Source organism: Capronia epimyces (genome assembly GCF_000585565.1).
Source record: "Capronia epimyces CBS 606.96 chromosome Unknown aczIQ-supercont1.9, whole genome shotgun sequence".
NCBI classification, from domain to species: domain Eukaryota; kingdom Fungi; phylum Ascomycota; class Eurotiomycetes; order Chaetothyriales; family Herpotrichiellaceae; genus Capronia; species Capronia epimyces.
In genome coordinates, this window is record NW_006912912.1 from 896,331 (window position 1) to 912,301 (window position 15,971).

At 53.3% G+C, this 15,971-nt stretch overlaps 7 protein-coding genes across 7 annotated transcripts in view; 5 read left to right on the plus strand and 2 right to left on the minus strand.

The window, feature by feature from the left end:
• Positions 1 to 1,964: 1,964 nt before the first annotated feature.
• Positions 1,965 to 4,046, plus strand: A1O3_09318 (uncharacterized protein; the record flags this gene model as incomplete). The annotated part of the gene is made up of 1 exon (XM_007739412.1): positions 1,965 to 4,046. One exon carries the CDS (start codon positions 1,965 to 1,967, stop codon positions 4,044 to 4,046), a length of 2,082 nt encoding a protein of 693 aa, XP_007737602.1.
• A 1,262-nt stretch (positions 4,047 to 5,308) lies between these two features.
• Positions 5,309 to 6,363, plus strand: A1O3_09319 (uncharacterized protein; the record flags this gene model as incomplete). The annotated part of the gene is made up of 2 exons (XM_007739413.1): positions 5,309 to 5,547; positions 5,601 to 6,363. 2 exons carry the CDS (start codon positions 5,309 to 5,311, stop codon positions 6,361 to 6,363), a joined length of 1,002 nt encoding a protein of 333 aa, XP_007737603.1.
• A 539-nt stretch (positions 6,364 to 6,902) lies between these two features.
• Positions 6,903 to 8,223, minus strand: A1O3_09320 (uncharacterized protein; the record flags this gene model as incomplete). Its single annotated transcript, XM_007739414.1, has 2 exons — positions 6,903 to 7,590; positions 7,907 to 8,223. The coding sequence occupies 2 exons, from the start codon at positions 8,221 to 8,223 to the stop codon at positions 6,903 to 6,905; spliced, it is 1,005 nt and encodes a 334-aa protein (XP_007737604.1).
• A 453-nt stretch (positions 8,224 to 8,676) lies between these two features.
• Positions 8,677 to 9,389, plus strand: A1O3_09321 (uncharacterized protein; the record flags this gene model as incomplete). The annotated part of the gene is made up of 2 exons (XM_007739415.1): positions 8,677 to 8,945; positions 9,098 to 9,389. 2 exons carry the CDS (start codon positions 8,677 to 8,679, stop codon positions 9,387 to 9,389), a joined length of 561 nt encoding a protein of 186 aa, XP_007737605.1.
• A 420-nt stretch (positions 9,390 to 9,809) lies between these two features.
• A1O3_09322 (uncharacterized protein) lies at positions 9,810 to 10,767 on the minus strand (the record flags this gene model as incomplete). The annotated part of the gene is made up of 2 exons (XM_007739416.1): positions 9,810 to 10,649; positions 10,708 to 10,767. 2 exons carry the CDS (start codon positions 10,765 to 10,767, stop codon positions 9,810 to 9,812), a joined length of 900 nt encoding a protein of 299 aa, XP_007737606.1.
• A 660-nt stretch (positions 10,768 to 11,427) lies between these two features.
• A1O3_09323 (PLK protein kinase) lies at positions 11,428 to 14,574 on the plus strand (the record flags this gene model as incomplete). The annotated part of the gene is made up of 1 exon (XM_007739417.1): positions 11,428 to 14,574. The coding sequence occupies one exon, from the start codon at positions 11,428 to 11,430 to the stop codon at positions 14,572 to 14,574; it is 3,147 nt and encodes a 1,048-aa protein (XP_007737607.1).
• A 662-nt stretch (positions 14,575 to 15,236) lies between these two features.
• A1O3_09324 (uncharacterized protein) overlaps positions 15,237 to 15,971 on the plus strand; it is a gene marked incomplete at both ends in the record, with an annotated part of 3,535 nt that continues 2,800 nt past the window's right edge. The window contains one exon of the mRNA XM_007739418.1: positions 15,237 to 15,405. Coding sequence (XP_007737608.1) covers positions 15,237 to 15,405 — 169 coding nt within the window. The remainder of the gene's footprint in view (positions 15,406 to 15,971) is intronic.

The window sequence follows — 15,971 nt, forward strand, 5'->3', positions numbered from 1 at the left end:
GTCGAATGTAACGCATCAACCGATAAGCACAGGAGAGCAGGATAGGACTTCTAGGCTGTTTGTTGAAACTTGAGTAATTAGTGATGAATCCTCACCTCACCCACACCAAGGCAGTCCAGAACCCCCAATCGAGTGGAGTGGGTCAGGATCAGGCAATGTGGCCAGAAATCTGTTTTTCAGTTTTCGTTCTCGGAAGACCAGTCCGAGAGCAAAGATCCCGCCTGAGACTTTTCAAGCCGAGCGTACGGAGTACTGATATAGAAACCCCAGATCCCCGGATAGCGTATTCGTTCCCCGTACCGTACTGGAGCGCACCTACAAACTGTCAAACATAGTACCAGGGCAATCCCTGTCTCTTGGCAGCCTTGCCAGTCGAGTGACAGATCAGCCAGTCCCTAGCCTAGGCCCACTGCACCGGCTGAGGTTGGGTGGCTGTTGGCTTGTTGGCATTGTCTAGGTTTCCAAGTTGCGGGTCTCCGAGTGGTGGACTGCATTGATTGAAGCCGCGAACAGACAACCCGTGAATAGTGGTGAGAGGTGAGAACACGGACGCAGAATGACTGGCGGCAGCATCACCACACACAGAACACACCACCTCGGCCCTCGGTCCACCGCCCGTTACCGAACCAGTGTGGTCAATCTCTTGAGGTTACAAGTGGTGCCAGTATAGGCTATTTACCTAGGCCCCTAAGCCCTGCTTGGATCGTCAACAGCAACATGTCAAACTGGACTGCTACCGCTATAATTGATTGTCCAGATAGAGCGAGGTTTGCCATCGCTCGGAAGGTTTGTCGGAGTAACTCAAGTCCAATCCGTGGGCGGGATATTTCACAGTGGAATGATACCATGTCAACAGCGCCCTCCAGGTCAAGAGATGTTGATCCTGGTCGGGACTTGCTTAGGATTGAGGATTTCGGACTCCAGGAGAAGTCCACGCAAGTCTGCTCGCCCGTGGAGGAGGTTGCTAATGCTGGCAGAGGAACCCACCGCCCACACTCCGTACGGCGTACTGATCTCAGCCTTGTCATGACGATGTGCAAGCTAGGTGATCTCCATTGAAGCTCGCTCTTGCCCTGAGATACAGGATACAGGATACAGGGATGTACGAAATCGAAGAGCTTCCTATGTAGGGAACATTCTCCAAATCTTCTTCGTCGTCAGCAAAAGCATTCTCATCGCGGTCGTCAAGTTGCTCTGCAGGTTTCTTCAGCCGCGGGTTTCGTTCTGACTTTATTGACAGGGCAGTCTTCGCAAGGGGTTTGGAACACGTGTGGTACCTGCGCTATGTCATATGTCAGCTTTCACAAGGAACAAGGTAGCAGTACTCCGTAAATTCGGCCAGACTTACTTGGGTTGTTACTGCATATTCAACAACCCAAACCTTGTCATTGTTGGACCCTGGACCCTGCTCTTCTGGCCCCAGGACAGGGAACGTAGTCCTGTTAATCTTGCTGTACGGAGTACGGAGCACCCAATCTCAACTCTGACGAGACCTAAAAGCAGCAATCAAAACTACGGCGGATTCTACGTGCCACCTCTAGGCTTAGGGGCTTATGTAGGTAGGCTTATGTACCAGCATTGGCTGCGCTGTCCGCTCTACACCTTGTCCTCCTCCAAAGGTCATCCAGGGTGAGTTCTTTGTGCGGCTGGCCTGACGCTACCAGGATGGACCGGATTGGTCGAGATGGTGACCATGAGAACAAACCATGCAGCCTGCGTTTAGACTGATGGAAGAACACTCTTCGAAGTCAGCCTGCGCCCTGATGCCCTATGCCTTTCAACTCCTCTCCTAGTATACATCTTATGACCGGATTCCTGCCTCTGTTGATGTCAGAGATATCCTTCACGTCGTTCCTTAGGACCTATCCCCCGCGAACACTGGCCCAAATTGGATCATAGACAAAAGCGAGCTTCTTTAAAGTCTACACATATCCAATTGCCACGAGAGCTGACGTTTCTTAACTATGTCTTTCGATCCGATATGGTATGTCCCTCCCGTACGAAGGGCTAACTTTGGTGGCCGTGCAGAAGAGCTGGCAGAACTCGAGCAGAAATTATTCGAGCCTGACGGCCGTCGGACGGTACCTATCCTGGGACTAGGAGGGGTGGGTAAGAGTCGACTGGCGTTGGAACTCGCCTACCAAGTGAAATCAAACCACCCAGAGCATTCGATCTTCTGGATACAAGCCTCAGACGAGTGGAGTTTCGCAAGAGACTGGCTCAAAATTGGACAGAAGCTCGGGATTCCGGGGTTTGGGGACGATGAAGCCGATGTCAAGCCACTAGTCCAGCAACGACTTAACAACTCTGAAGACAAATGGCTGTTGATTCTCGACAATGCTGACGACGAGTGGCTATGGGGAAGAGGCTTACCACAAGAGCTGTTACTCGCGGGCTCAGGCGTCTGGCCGAGAACGCCAAACAGGCCACTCGTAAGCTTCTTGCCGAGAACGATGAACGGCTCCGTCCTTGTCACGACCCGTTCGCGACAAGTAGCCACTTTCATCGCTGAGGAAGAAGTTGTCGAATTGCGCGCCCCTCCACAAGACGAAGCTATTGACATATTTATTAAGCGGCTCGATCGTCTGGATGCGGCACTCGACCAGAAAACCCTTGTTTCCTTACTTATCAAGCTGGCTTTCCTTCCACTTGCAATTGTCCAGGCTGCTTCTTTTATCAATATGGTCCCTCACATGACGGTGCAGACCTATATGAAGCTACTGGACGCACATGATACAGACGTTGTTGACCTTCTCAGCGAGGACTTTGGAGACTCGTCCCGCTATCCCGATCACATTAATCCAATTGCTACTACCCGGCTGGTCTCCTTTGACCATATCCGAACCCACCACACTTTGGCGGCAGACCTCCTCTCATCTATGGCGTGCGTTCACGAGATGGGCATTCCACTCTCTCTGTTTACAGATGATGGGACGAAGCTCGAGGCTATCAAGGCTGTTGGTGTTTTGATGGGATATTCATTCGTGACGAAGCAAACAGAAACCATTTCAAATAAAGGGGAACTATACGATGTGCATCGACTCGTACTGCTTGCCGCCCGGAACTGGCTGAAGATGGAAGGGACACTTTCTGATCGGATAACGGCCTGCACTATTCGGCTTGCAGATATTTTCCCCCAACGTTGCTATAAGAACAAGGGTATCTGGACGATATACATGCCACACGCACACTGTTTTTACCGTCCCTATGACGGGAAAGAACTTCCGGAGCGGTATAAACTACTTGAGAAAACGGGACAATGTTTTCTAGCTGATGGGAAGTACGACCTAGCTATAAGAACACATATATCGGTGGTGAACTACAGAGAGCAAACGCTAGGACCCTTGAATCAAGAAACATATTCAGCCTACGACAGTCTCGGTGAGGCACTCTACCGGAAGGGACGCTGGAGAGCGGCAGAAGATTTTTCTCAAAAGGCTTTCTATGGCAATAAGGAAGTGCTGGGTGCAGAGCATCCCGACACGATGACCAGCATGACTAGACTAGGCTCGACGTATCGGAGTCAAGGTCGCTTAACCCAGGCGGAAGAGCTGGAGGTGCAAGTGGTAGAGACAAGGAAGAGGGTGCTAGGGCCAGAGCATCCCGATACACTGACCAGTATGGCTAACCTGGCCTCGACGTATCGGAGTCAAGGTCGTTTGACCCAGGCGGAAGAGCTACTTATACAAGTGGTGGATACGTGGAAGAGGGTGCTGAGTATAGAGCATCCCGACACGCTGATCAGCATGGAACACCTAGCCTTGATGTACTACAATCAAGGCCGCTGGACCCAGACGGAAGAGCTGGTAGTGCAAGTGACGGAGACGAGGAAGAGGGTGCTAGGAGCAGAGCATTCCGACACGCTGACCAGCATGGCCAACCTAGCCAGCACATATAAGGCACAGGGTCGTGACGACGAAGCCATGGCTTTGATGACTTTCTGCGTGGAGCTCCGCTCCAAGGTTCTTGGCACTGCACATCCCGATACTCAAGCAGCGGTGAATCTCCTCCAAACGTGGCGGGCTGTTGAGGAAATTGTGAACTAGCAAAGAGAAAAGAGTAGTAGAGTAATGCCAGGAGCTTGAGTCGACTGAATGACAACGAAGTCAGTCACCATGCATCTGCCAGGCCAGATTCGAACCTTGCATTTGGACCAGAATTTGCCGCGGGCGACTTCTTGCACATGTAGTCCATGTCATGACCGACTGACCGACCGAGTGCCTCTGCCGCAGAGTATTGACAACTGCATCAGACTCAACTCCGACACCGAATTCGATCTGCAGATGACCACTATAACCACACAGAGGGCGGGACTGTGGACATCCTGGACCTTCGTATCGTGAGTCTTAGAGAGAGTTGACGAAGACAGTGCATCAATGACGCCCCGTTATGTGTAATATATCCTCGCAGCACGGCCCTCCTCCCCCAGAATGGCCCTGACTCCCAGGGCTCGAGAAACAAGGTTGGAAGTGTGCTCGCTGTTCGTCGTGAGGGAAACGACCCGTCGCCGCATCAATACGAAGCGGAAGCGGCGTGTGCATTCTGCCAGATCAACATACAGCCATTCTCCGAAGATCCTAGGGAAGCAGGCATCGAAACCTGATAGAAAGGACGCGGTGCTACAACAGATGACAACATGCGGCTTGAACGAGGAGTGATGCTAAAAATGGTGGACAGAGGCCTGTTAATGCTTGTAGTGAGACACTGTGTATTCGCACCTATCCATATCTGTATCTGTACGAGTAGTGGAGTAATGGATGATGGATGATAGATGATGAGTGATGGGTGTAGCCATACTGTGGGACTCTAGGTGGGTGGAGGATGGTGGTGTGTCTTGCGCAGATCCCTTAGGACCCCAAGCCTGGCGCACCCTCGGCCGTCACGCCGTCACAGCCGCCCGCAGTCTGCTCAGCCAATCCATGCCGGCCGCGTCCCTTGTCCCTTGTCCCACGATTAGCTTCACGATGCTTGTCGTTTCATCTTGTCTTCATTGGCCTCGCGCTGCCATCTGCCTTCAACCCTCATTCGCCATGTTCGTTCTTGTAAGCGCCTGCTGCAGGTCAGCACAGTCGCCGGCCAGCCCGTCACCTCAAGATGGCCGGCTCACCTGGGCTTTGCTCTGCTCTTATCCTCCTTCTCTCCTCCTTTCCATGCTATGAGAGTTGCAACTCCAGATATCTGCTGGTCTTTAAAGCAGATACTGCTACGACCTGGGCTGCAGATTGAACATGCAACGATACCACTGACTGGGCTGCCATCGACGGACCAAGAATAAACCCCGCCATTTACCCTCGCGGACACAGCCACCATGTTCTTCCTTTCTCGACGCTGGAAGCCGAACAAATGGCCCTTTTACGTCCTGCTCGTCGTTGAGCTACTGTTAACAATTGCTCTTCTGGCCTTGTTTGGCATTGCGGCTCCGAACCTCTATCGGACAAAGCTATGGCAAGACGGCGCCGACAATGGCTTCAATTCAAGCCCAACCACAGGACTCTATGCGGCAGCGAACTACAGACCGTACACGACCCCGAAAGTTTGGTCACAATTGTGAGCACAATGCCACTCGAGGGTAGGGTCGACACTCTGCTAATCTGGAACAGTATAACAGACTACAACGTCGTCATCGCGGTTCTCTCCATGTTTATCATGCTGGTCAAGTCCATCATGTATATGTTGCACGTCTTCCCGCCCATTCTGTCCGCCGTCGTCCATGCCATCCTCATCGCCCTTTACACTGTGTCGGTTGACTATCAAGCCAGCAGCGATACCACCGATCCCAATCATCCTCAGAACGGCCCACCTTGGTACATCACGAAATCTTGCAGTGTGACACATAACAAGAGCTTGGTGGGGTATTGTCAACAAGCCAAAGCAAGTTTCGCTTGTACCTGCGCCATGCTGGGCATCTTTGTTGTATATCTGGGCTTTGCGGTCTGGTCGTGTTTCCCTTCGAAGAGACAACGTGAAGAATATGCGGAGGCGAAACGTATTAAGGCAGAGAAGTGGGCACGGTTTGAGACGATCGAAGATCCAGTAACAGGCGAAACCATCCGGGCACCTGAGCCTGAGACACCCGGCTTCCAAGGAGGATTGACTCCAATGACTCCGCGCACCAGGACATTCAATATCCTCGGAGGAACCAAGGACTTGCCTCTGCAAAAACCCGTGGCCACTCCGAGTGCCAAATCTCCTTCCTTTGCCATCCGAAGTCCCGACCTACCGAGAAGTCCACTGACGCCGGGTTTCGTCGACCGCACGGGCAGTAATGTCCGAGCAGGCAAGGCGCCAGAGGTGGTTGACGGTACAGACCCGGTCTCGCCTCAGTTGTATTTTCCGCCCCCTCCCAAGACATCAAAGAAGTAAAATGGGAGATTGTTACCTAAGACGTCAAAGAAGTAGAATGGGAGATTGTTACGCCCGCCCGCATTGCGCTTGGAACAGTTGGAGGACTATGGCCTGGATCTGGATCGATCACTTTACGGAGTACGCGGGGAACGTTATGTCGTATCTAAGGCTATGAGCCGTTGAACGAATCGAGATCTCAAGCTTGGACCAGTCAGGAATGACTATCATTAATATTGACTATTGCCTAGCTCATGCCTTCACTTTTAATTGGTTAATAATGTCTGATTCGAGCCCGTATGTGACACTGGAGGTCTTCAAGTTGTTTCTATCGACCAAACCAAGTACTAACTAGACAGGTCCGCACCCATAGGACAAGTCGATGTCAAGGAGTCAGCTCGGCGGCCACGATCCATGCAGAGCAGGTTTCTCCAAGTTGACAGGACTGTAGTCATGATCTCTCACAATCTCCTCCCTTCTCGCTCTATCTCTGTGTGCGTGGGGGTGCGGATGCGTGCGGGTGTAGCATGTGTACATGTGCGTGTCTCAGGAGCCAGCTCTCAAAGGCCACACAGCCGCCTCAGGCCCTCGTCGTCGAATGTGCCAATAGCAAACCGGTCCAATGTGGTCCTCGCCTCGTCCATGGCTGCCATCACTGGATTGAGATTCCTTGTGTTGTTCTGCATGCTAAGCAGATGACTTCGTAGTTGTTTGAGGAGCGGGTCTAGGTCGGGATCGCCTTCCGCGGGAGGGTCTCGAGACCGATGGATAAGCTCGGAAGACGACAACGCGGATAGAGAAGTTGATAGCGCGGCGCCATGACGGGCAGCGACCGCGGCAGCAGTAGGTCCACGAGAACCAGAGATTCCAGCGGCCAAGTTCGCCCTCTCGACATGCTCTGCCCAGACCGTGTCTTGATTCTGACCCAGCGCCCTCGCCAGCGGATGCAGTCCCATCTCTTTCTTCCGCCGTAGGGTCTGGCTGCTTTTCAGCGCGGTCTCGAGCCCGTCCAGTTCGGCGTGGTCGCGGCGCAAGGCTCTTTGTTCGCGCTTGATCTGCATCCGGAGCAGATTCGCCGATTGTGTATTCATGGTCAATTGGGCCTGGAGGGCGGTGATGCGGTGCAGCGTGGCGGAGAGGTCGAAGGCCGAGTCATCGGCAGCGATTGAGTTGGAGTTGGAGTTGGATTTGCTGCTTCTGCCACCGTTGGCGGGAGGGAAGGGCATCCGTGGGAGACGGGAGAGAAGCCTGTAGAAGGGAAAAAGAACTCATGTTAGAAAGACACAGGACCAGAAAAGCCAAACCCAACAACACAAATCTAGTCCCTCACCCTTAGCCCTCCCTCCGGCTGAAGACGTTACTCCTCGGTCAAAGACCATACTTGACCGCTACAGTCAAGTAGGGTAACCGGCAGTGGCAGGCAAATACATACATGGGAAGCAAAGGTTCACGGCACAAGGCTGACTCGATGCAACCATGCGGCGCTTCGAATCAATCTGACCACGCCGGAGAAGGCAGGTGAGGGAAACAGAATCAAGCAGAACAGAATAGAACAAGAACATACTTGTCAGCCACTTCCTCCACGGCCTTCTCGTATTCGTCTTCCTTGACCTGGGCCCTCGAGATCGGTCGTTTCTTCCCCCTTGGTTGCATCTTGCTGGTCACGGCAGGGATGCGCGCGGCGCCGCATCGCTTCGTTTTAACATCGAGGAGGATCTGGCCGACTTTCTCCTGCGATGACACCGGTAGCGGTTTCCATTTCTTGCGGATCGTGGCTTGCGAGATGTTCTTGACGCGTGGCGCGAGTGTCGCGAAGGGGGGGTCTGGTTTCGCTCTCGCTCTCGCGTTGGCTGTGGAGGCTGCGGCTTTTGACGCGCCCATTCTGGCACTGTAAAGAGTAGAGGAAGTGATTGATGGAATTGTGCGCGTCGATATGACTGGGAGACGCTTCAGATTTGGTGCTGGCTGCGACGACTCGTGATGGGCATGTGCAGTTTCAGTGTTCCAGGATCGTAGAACCACGTACAACTCCGTCTATCATGTTGATTTCGCCGATTCGGGTCTAGTGCAGCCTTGGCCAAGCCTCGTCACTACTAGTACACATAGCGTAGCTAGTCGCCCGCTCGTCTATGGATTCGTCTCGTCTATGGATTCGATATACCAATCCATACCGAGACATGTACGAGTACCAGCGGGAATCCTCTGTAGTGTGGCCTTACTGTTAACAGCCTCGACAAGCTTGTCGACCGCCGTATGGTAAAGCCACTGAGGAATTCCCGCTGCTCTCGTCTCGTCTGCAAGTATCAAGTATCGACCACGACCACGGCCACGACCATGTCCTCCCCTCCGCCCACATCCTCGACCTCAGGCGAAACGTCACTGTCCAAACTTCTCTCGACACTGACTGTAACGCTGCACCCCCCGACGTACGTGTTTCTGAACATCCCGGTATCGGACTTTGAAGGCACGAATGCCGCGTCTCGGTTTCCGATCCCTTTGGCTGAAATTATCCTGTTTTTCCGCGAACCCGGAGACGGCATTACGGTGATTGTGGAATTGGCCGTTATTGAGAGGTATCAGCGGCAAGATCAAGCTCAGAAAAGGTATGTCGAAGTCTCCTAGCGCTTGGCGGGCAGTCTGCGCCGCTCAGCGACCTGACTGAGTCCGAGATTGGATCTCATCTGGTCCAGAGACTGACTCATCATGCTCCTATTTCTCCTAGTGTCGAGACCCATCATGCTCCGAATCCTTGTAGTGTCGAGAACGACTCTGTCCCCGACACTGTTGGCTCTAGGCTCAAAACGCTGTACCGGTACGACTATCAGTATCCCTGTCGCATGATCACGTGTGACGTGCATTCGAGCCTTGCCGCCGTCGGGTTCATGGCGACGTTGGCCACAAGGCTGGCTCGGCGTGGCATCAGTGTGAATCCCGTCAGTGGCTTCTTCCATGACCATCTGTTCGTACCGGCCGAGAAGGCCGAGGAGGCCGTGAGAGTGTTGGAGGAAGTGAGGGAAGAAGCGAGTCAGAAGAGTGGCTCGAACTAGCACGCGAGTCGGAAGAGTGGCTCGAAGTAGTAGTAGATACTATAGGATAGGATCACTGACGCAAAAGGTGAGCCAAGGCAGTCCGGGTGGTCAAGGCTACGATTGCAGATGGCCTCGGGTGACTCTACAGTACTATCCCCTCTCCCCTGACCCCTGTCCCCTAATCATGCATCATTCAAAGACACACGCGACAAGTTCAAGTTGATAGTCGTTGAGACTTTTTTTTTCTTCAAGAAGAGATAGAATATAGTCCTTGATTAAACAAAAGTCGAGTTTTCTATAAGTGAGCTGCGAGCAGTTTATACTCATCCTGAACTACTAAAGTGGAGGGGTGATAAGGCATCTGAGATGCTGAGAGCCACTAATCTCCTCAGTAGCATGAGAACACATGTCACATGTGCTGTTCCCTTGCATCCTATCCTACCGTTTCTGTTGAACATCTTCGCTGGCCGCCTTGACGGCACCTTGACTGACCTGACTGGCCTGATTGGCCTGATGTCGACGCTTTTCTTCCAAGGCCTTCTCGGATTCAACCAGCAGTGTCTCTGCGGGACCCGGCCCATTCAAGTCCCCTGCCTGCACCGCTTTTGCGTCGAGATCGGCCTTTTCTTGAGAAATCCAGGATGATATGCGCGTAAACCAGCCACCAGGCTTCTCATCTATTCCCTCCTCTTTCTCCTCGTAAATCTCGGGTGGTAAGATTCGCACCGGGGTGTTCTGTGACCCAACTTGCTCTTTGGCCCGTAGGCGGAGCACCTCCCTTTCCAGTTCAATCAGGGCTCTTCGTGTTGCGTCTTCCGTCTCCTCGAGATCGTTCAGTCGCTCGTTCACGTCATCTCGGCGACTGCTCTCCTTCCTGCGCGACCTCCACGACTCGAGCAATATGAGACTGGCCGCAACGCCGAAGAGAAAAGCTTCACTTATAAAGCTGGCGCCGGCATCGATGGCTTTGGCTTCGGTCAGAGGTCTGATCTTGGGTTTGGACCGGGCTTTGGGGGACTCCGTCGACTCTGTCGGCGCCTTTGCAGCCGCCTCTTCCTCCGCCTTTGTCTGGGCTTCCGTTTTGACAGTGGGGATGCTGTGCTTGTGTTTCCTGGCTGCATCTTGTGCGGCTTCTTTTGCCGCTTGTTTCTCTATGGCTGCAGCATCTTGTAGTAGACCAATCCGCCATCGCATGTCAATCCGGTGAAGTCTCTGCGCGAAGGTAATACACGTCCGGCGAAATCCGTCATGTTCGCGTGCTTGTCTCTTGATGAAATTCTTGTCCTGTCAGCATGTCGACCCGGCCCGAAAACATGTCCCGCTACTAGAAACTCACAGCTATGGGTTTGGCGAGAGTTCGGATCGCGAGGGAGGTGAATTTGAGAGCGAGTGACATTTCGTGCAAATGTCCTTCCTGGTGTCTGAGGGTTATAACATATGTCCGGGTTCGACAGTCGCCATTCGCGGACCAATTGGCCCTATGCAGGCACGATTTCACATGAACCGATTCTGCATTGTGTCGTGGAGAAACGGAGGGCAGAAGCGTACATGTACAGATATAGAGTAGGCATCACATCACTTTGAAACTGCTCGGAGACTTCGTGTCGAGTCCGGTAAGGCTTAGGCTGAGGCTCGGGGTTTGGCAGCCCCAAGCACCGAAACTGTGTGCACTGTGCAGGCTTATAGGCTTAGGGGCTTCAAGCTTCCCTGCACCCCTCCTGGCTTCGGCCCCTCGGGCTTAGGGGCTAAGGATGGTCCTCGGGTCCTAGGCTCCTGGACCTATTATTGGGGGCATACCCACGCCAAGCCAAGCCAGCACCACAACCCGTCACTTCCCTTTTCGGTTAATTGTCAACATTGGTTTGGTAGGTTGAGCGGTGACCTTTTGTTTGTGTCGCAAAGACAGTTGCAGTAGTCATTTCCTCTAGACCATCAATCTACTCAATACCTCTGTAGCTACGCCCATGACCCCAATCGTGCCCGCAGTGTTGTCTCATACTGTCTCATTCATCAGCGGCAGCAACATCGTTGCCTGACCAAAGGGCCACAGCTACAAATGGAGGTGCTCTCCCCTCGACCGGTCAACATCCCAATGCAGCCCCCGAAAGTGACAAAGAGGCCCAAACCAGACTCCAGGCCCAAATCCGAGGAGAAGCCTACGAACCCTGACCGAATCGATGACAAATGGCGGCCGCCTCCCACCATCACCGAGCCCGGCTCGTCGCCCGAGACGTACCTGACGGGCAGGAAGCTGGGCAAAGGAGGTTTCGCGGTCTGTTTCGAGGGAAGGACAAAAAGAACAGCGGACGTATTTGCTCTCAAGGTCGTCAAAGCAAAGGTCGAACAGAAGAAGATGATGGAGAAGTTCCGCACCGAACTTCAGATTCATGCCAAAATGCACCATCCGAACATCGTCGAGTTCCTGCGGGCATTCACAATCGGTGACCATACCTATGTTGTGCTCGAATTGTGTCCGAATGGGAGTCTGGCGGAGATGGTGAAAGCCCGCTCATGCCTGAGCCTACCAGAGGTTCGGCGATATATGATCCAGATCTGTGGGGGGGTCAAATACATGCATAAACGATCCGTCATCCACCGAGATCTCAAGATGGGCAATATATTCCTAGATTCCCGCATGAACATCAAGATTGGAGACTTTGGGCTGGCTGCTGTCATGGCCGACGAACAAGACCGGAGGACAACATTGTGCGGGACGCCCAACTATATTGCGCCGGAAATCCTGAGCAAGTCGGGCAACCGAGGACACGACAACAAGGTCGACACTTGGGCCGTAGGAGTGATTTGCTACGCCATGTTGATGGGGGTCCCCCCGTTTCAATCCAAAACGCAGCAGGAAATATACACCAAGTTGAGAACGCTAGAGTACGAATGGAAAATCGACAGCAAGAACTACGTCCCCCAACAAGCCAAAGACTTTGTGGCCTCATGCTTGAACCTGAATTCAGCAGAGAGGCCAGGAATGGACGAGCTCGTGGAGCATGAATTCTTCACCATGGGAGCCATTGCAGAGGAGCTCGACATTTCCACTCTGAAGGCCAGCCCCTTGTGGCTCGAAAATGCCGATCCGCGCGGCGACCGAGTGAGACCCGGCTACGGAGTGAGCCATAGCCGGATGTGTCGAGAATGCGGCGTGGGAATGGGCTCTGACGGACGCCCTCGGGCGGGAGTTGGTGTTGGGGCGAACATCTCGGCGTTGGTTGAAATCGAAGTTGAAAACCGAGAGGGATGTGCCCCCGTGATTCCTCTACCGGCAGGAGTGCTGTACAAACAGTTTGCAGACGCTCATGCCGAATGGATGGCCCGTCAACAACATCCCTTGTTGCCTGCTCGAATCCGAGGTCGAAAGCCCGTGGTCGACCATGGAGAAATATCACCACCTTTGGGCGGGACCAAGGTTGAAGCTGAGCTTCTGCCTCCTGCTGCTTCCAACCCTCCTCCAGCTCCAAGTGTAAGTGCTTCGGCTCCTCGTGCGTTTCAGAGCTTCGCCGCCCAGCAACGACAGCAAGCGCTACCGGTCGGACTGTCTCGACGGGCAGAACGGACTCAGGAAGTGAGCCAGAAGTCCAAAGAGCCCGAAAGTGCAGCCCATCCTGTTCAGGCACTTTTGAGAGAACGGCCTGTGAGAGCGGCGACGATTCGGGTGACTAGGAGTGCCACATTGCGAGAGCCAATTTCTCAGACGGCCCGGACGCTGCCTAGATCAAACACTTTGCCAGATGCTGTTGACGGACTCACACACGAGCCTGAAGGAAGCCTGGAACAAGGGCAAACACGAAGAGCGCGAGATACGGTGGCAACCAGCAAAAGAAGCACGGGCGACATGTTTAACAGGAAACCCGTACGATCAGGTATGGTGACGGAGAATGCAACCACCCGTCCAGCATCTTCGTCATCGACGTCTTCTGCATCGTCGGGAGACGTTCCTGCGCGCGTGCTTCGACCGACGCCTGCCAATGATCGACGTCCCAGGGGAGGAACGGCAGGGAAGCACCAAGAAGGGGAACGGGCCGCATCAGCGTCGTCGTCGAAATCTCAGATACGGCCGGGGAGGCACCAACCCAGGATCATATCCCGGCTAGATGACGCCATGCCGGTGCCCAACTCGACGGGCCGGGAGGTGTTGAATTCGCTTCGGTCACTGCACCGAGCGCTTGATGCCCGCAGCTACGATGAAGTTGCCAGGCGACCACGATCAGGATACGGCACGCGGAAAGTCCGGACGGCGTCGAGCTATCCCAGAGTGGACAAATGGGTTGACTATTCCACCCGTCATGGGATTGCCTACATTCTGTCCGACGCCACGGTGGGTATGATTCTGAAGTCCTCGGAAGACAATTCGATACCCAGCAGTTGTGTGGTGATCCGAGATGCCAGCAACCATACGATCCGCCGAGCGAAAGGGCTGGAATACCAATTTGTGCCACAAGGACCAGATGCCCGCGACGTGGAATTCTATGAGCAGAGCGACTACGAGGCTGAGATGAAGCGTCTTGAGGTCCCGGCGCGAAAGTTTTGGCTGGATCTGGAACGACATGGCAGTCAGATTGCGGCGGCCAATGCGATCCAGGCTGGTCTCGAGGGCAGTGAGGCGGAGCGGATGAGGGAGGTTGCGCTGCTGGACAAGTTTGGCAAGTATATGAACAAACAGGCCGGGAATTGGAGCACGGACGGCAAGGCGACGAGCAAAAGCGGGCACTTTGTCCACTTCTACCAACGAGTGGGAAACGTGGGTGTGTGGAGATTCGCGGATGGCGGGTTGCAGTTCAACTTCCCGGACCATACCAAACTCACGATCCACCAGCAAGATGAAAATGTAGATGGACGGGGACAGTACGTGGTGGATTGCGTGTATCTGGTGCCGAGCGACGCGATCACGGTGGCGCGCCACGGGCTGATCACGACCGAAGCCATGGAACGACGTGACCAAGTCAGCCTGCCATTGGAAGACATGATGACCGAAGTGTTGCGGCGGTCGGAGATGGAGATTATCCGCACCAACGAGATCAAGGAGAAATTGTGCTGGATCCGGGCGGTGGTCGGGTGTTGGATCCAGGAGGGAGGGTTGGGCCGGATGGGAGAAGAGCGGTTGGGATGGAGTGGGATTCAAGAGCGACGAGATGACAAGAGGATCAAGTTACAATGGGTGACGGTGGGGAGATATGGGGGGGATGGGGGGGCATGAGTATGGGATGGGATTAGATGAGGTTGATGGGCATGGGCATGTCATGGGCATGTCATGAGCATGAGCATCTGCATTCACAGGTGATCCCTTGAGACTCTCTGTGGGAGGAGTATGACTGACGAGCGAGGCGTTGGGGTTGGGGTTGGAATAGCATTGATAGCACTCTTGCGGAGAGCGTATTCTTCTACTGCATCTATTTGTCTGTCTAGAGTATACTAGGTACAGTACACGATAAACAGGATTGTTCAGACATTGACCGAGGGAGTACGGGAGTACGAGTATAAGTGTAGGTATTGTACGGATATTCTGTATACTGTACTTCGTACGTACATTAATCAGCCACTAACTAATATTTACTGTGGATGGCCGATGGCGACATCACTCCCCCATCTATCACCATCCCTGCTCAACCTTGAGCTCAACCACGACCACGACCACAGCATCGACTACAGCATCAACATTGACATCGACAGCAATCTCAACCCTAGGACAAGTCATTAAGTACAAAGACAAGGACAAGGACTGTATCTTTTCTTCCCTAGACTTGCACTATACGGATACAGGAGTATCGATACAATCAATACACTGCTGCCCTGATCCTGATTCTGATCCTCAATCACCATCACCATCATTCACTATCATCACCACTATTTATCATCACCATGGGCGGCGGACCAGATCGAGAAAATGTCCTCATCACCCTCTTCGACCCGGAACCCAAAGACACCATCGCCGAGCTGAAGCGTCGATTCCCTTATTTCGACATCACGTACGTCCATGTCTCGGTGCCGACTAAGGGCGCGAAGAGCAACCCGACTGTGATCTCTGATGGTGAGTTTGTACTTTCTAGTTTCTAGGTCCTTTTCAGGGTTGAGGTCTCTATCTCTATTTTTGGAGAATGAGACCTACCCCTCGCTTTTTCAGAGCCTTTCTGTGTTTATGTCTGTGTTTGTGTTTGCAGTTCACTGCTGTCGCGGTCGTGTCGCCGTCGCGGTCGCCGTCTAGGCACGCACTGCGATGGGTGAGGGTGCCAGAACAAGAATGAACAAGAACAAGAACAAGACCAGAGAACGTGGTCAAAGTCAGCTTTGCTGTTGCTACTGCTATGCTATGCTATTGCCTTTCCTACTCCCATTCCTACTCCCATTCCTACTCCCATTCCTACTCCCATTCCTACTCCCATTCCTACTCCCATTCCTACTCCCATTCCTATTCCCATCGCTATTGCTACTCCTGTTCCTATTCTTATTCTTACTCCTACTGCTATTGCTACTGCTACTGCTACTGCTATTGCTATTGCTATTGCTACTGCTACTGCTACTGCTACTGCTACTGCTACTGCTACTGCTACTGCTACTGCTACTGCTACTGCTACTGCTACTGCTACTGCTACTGCT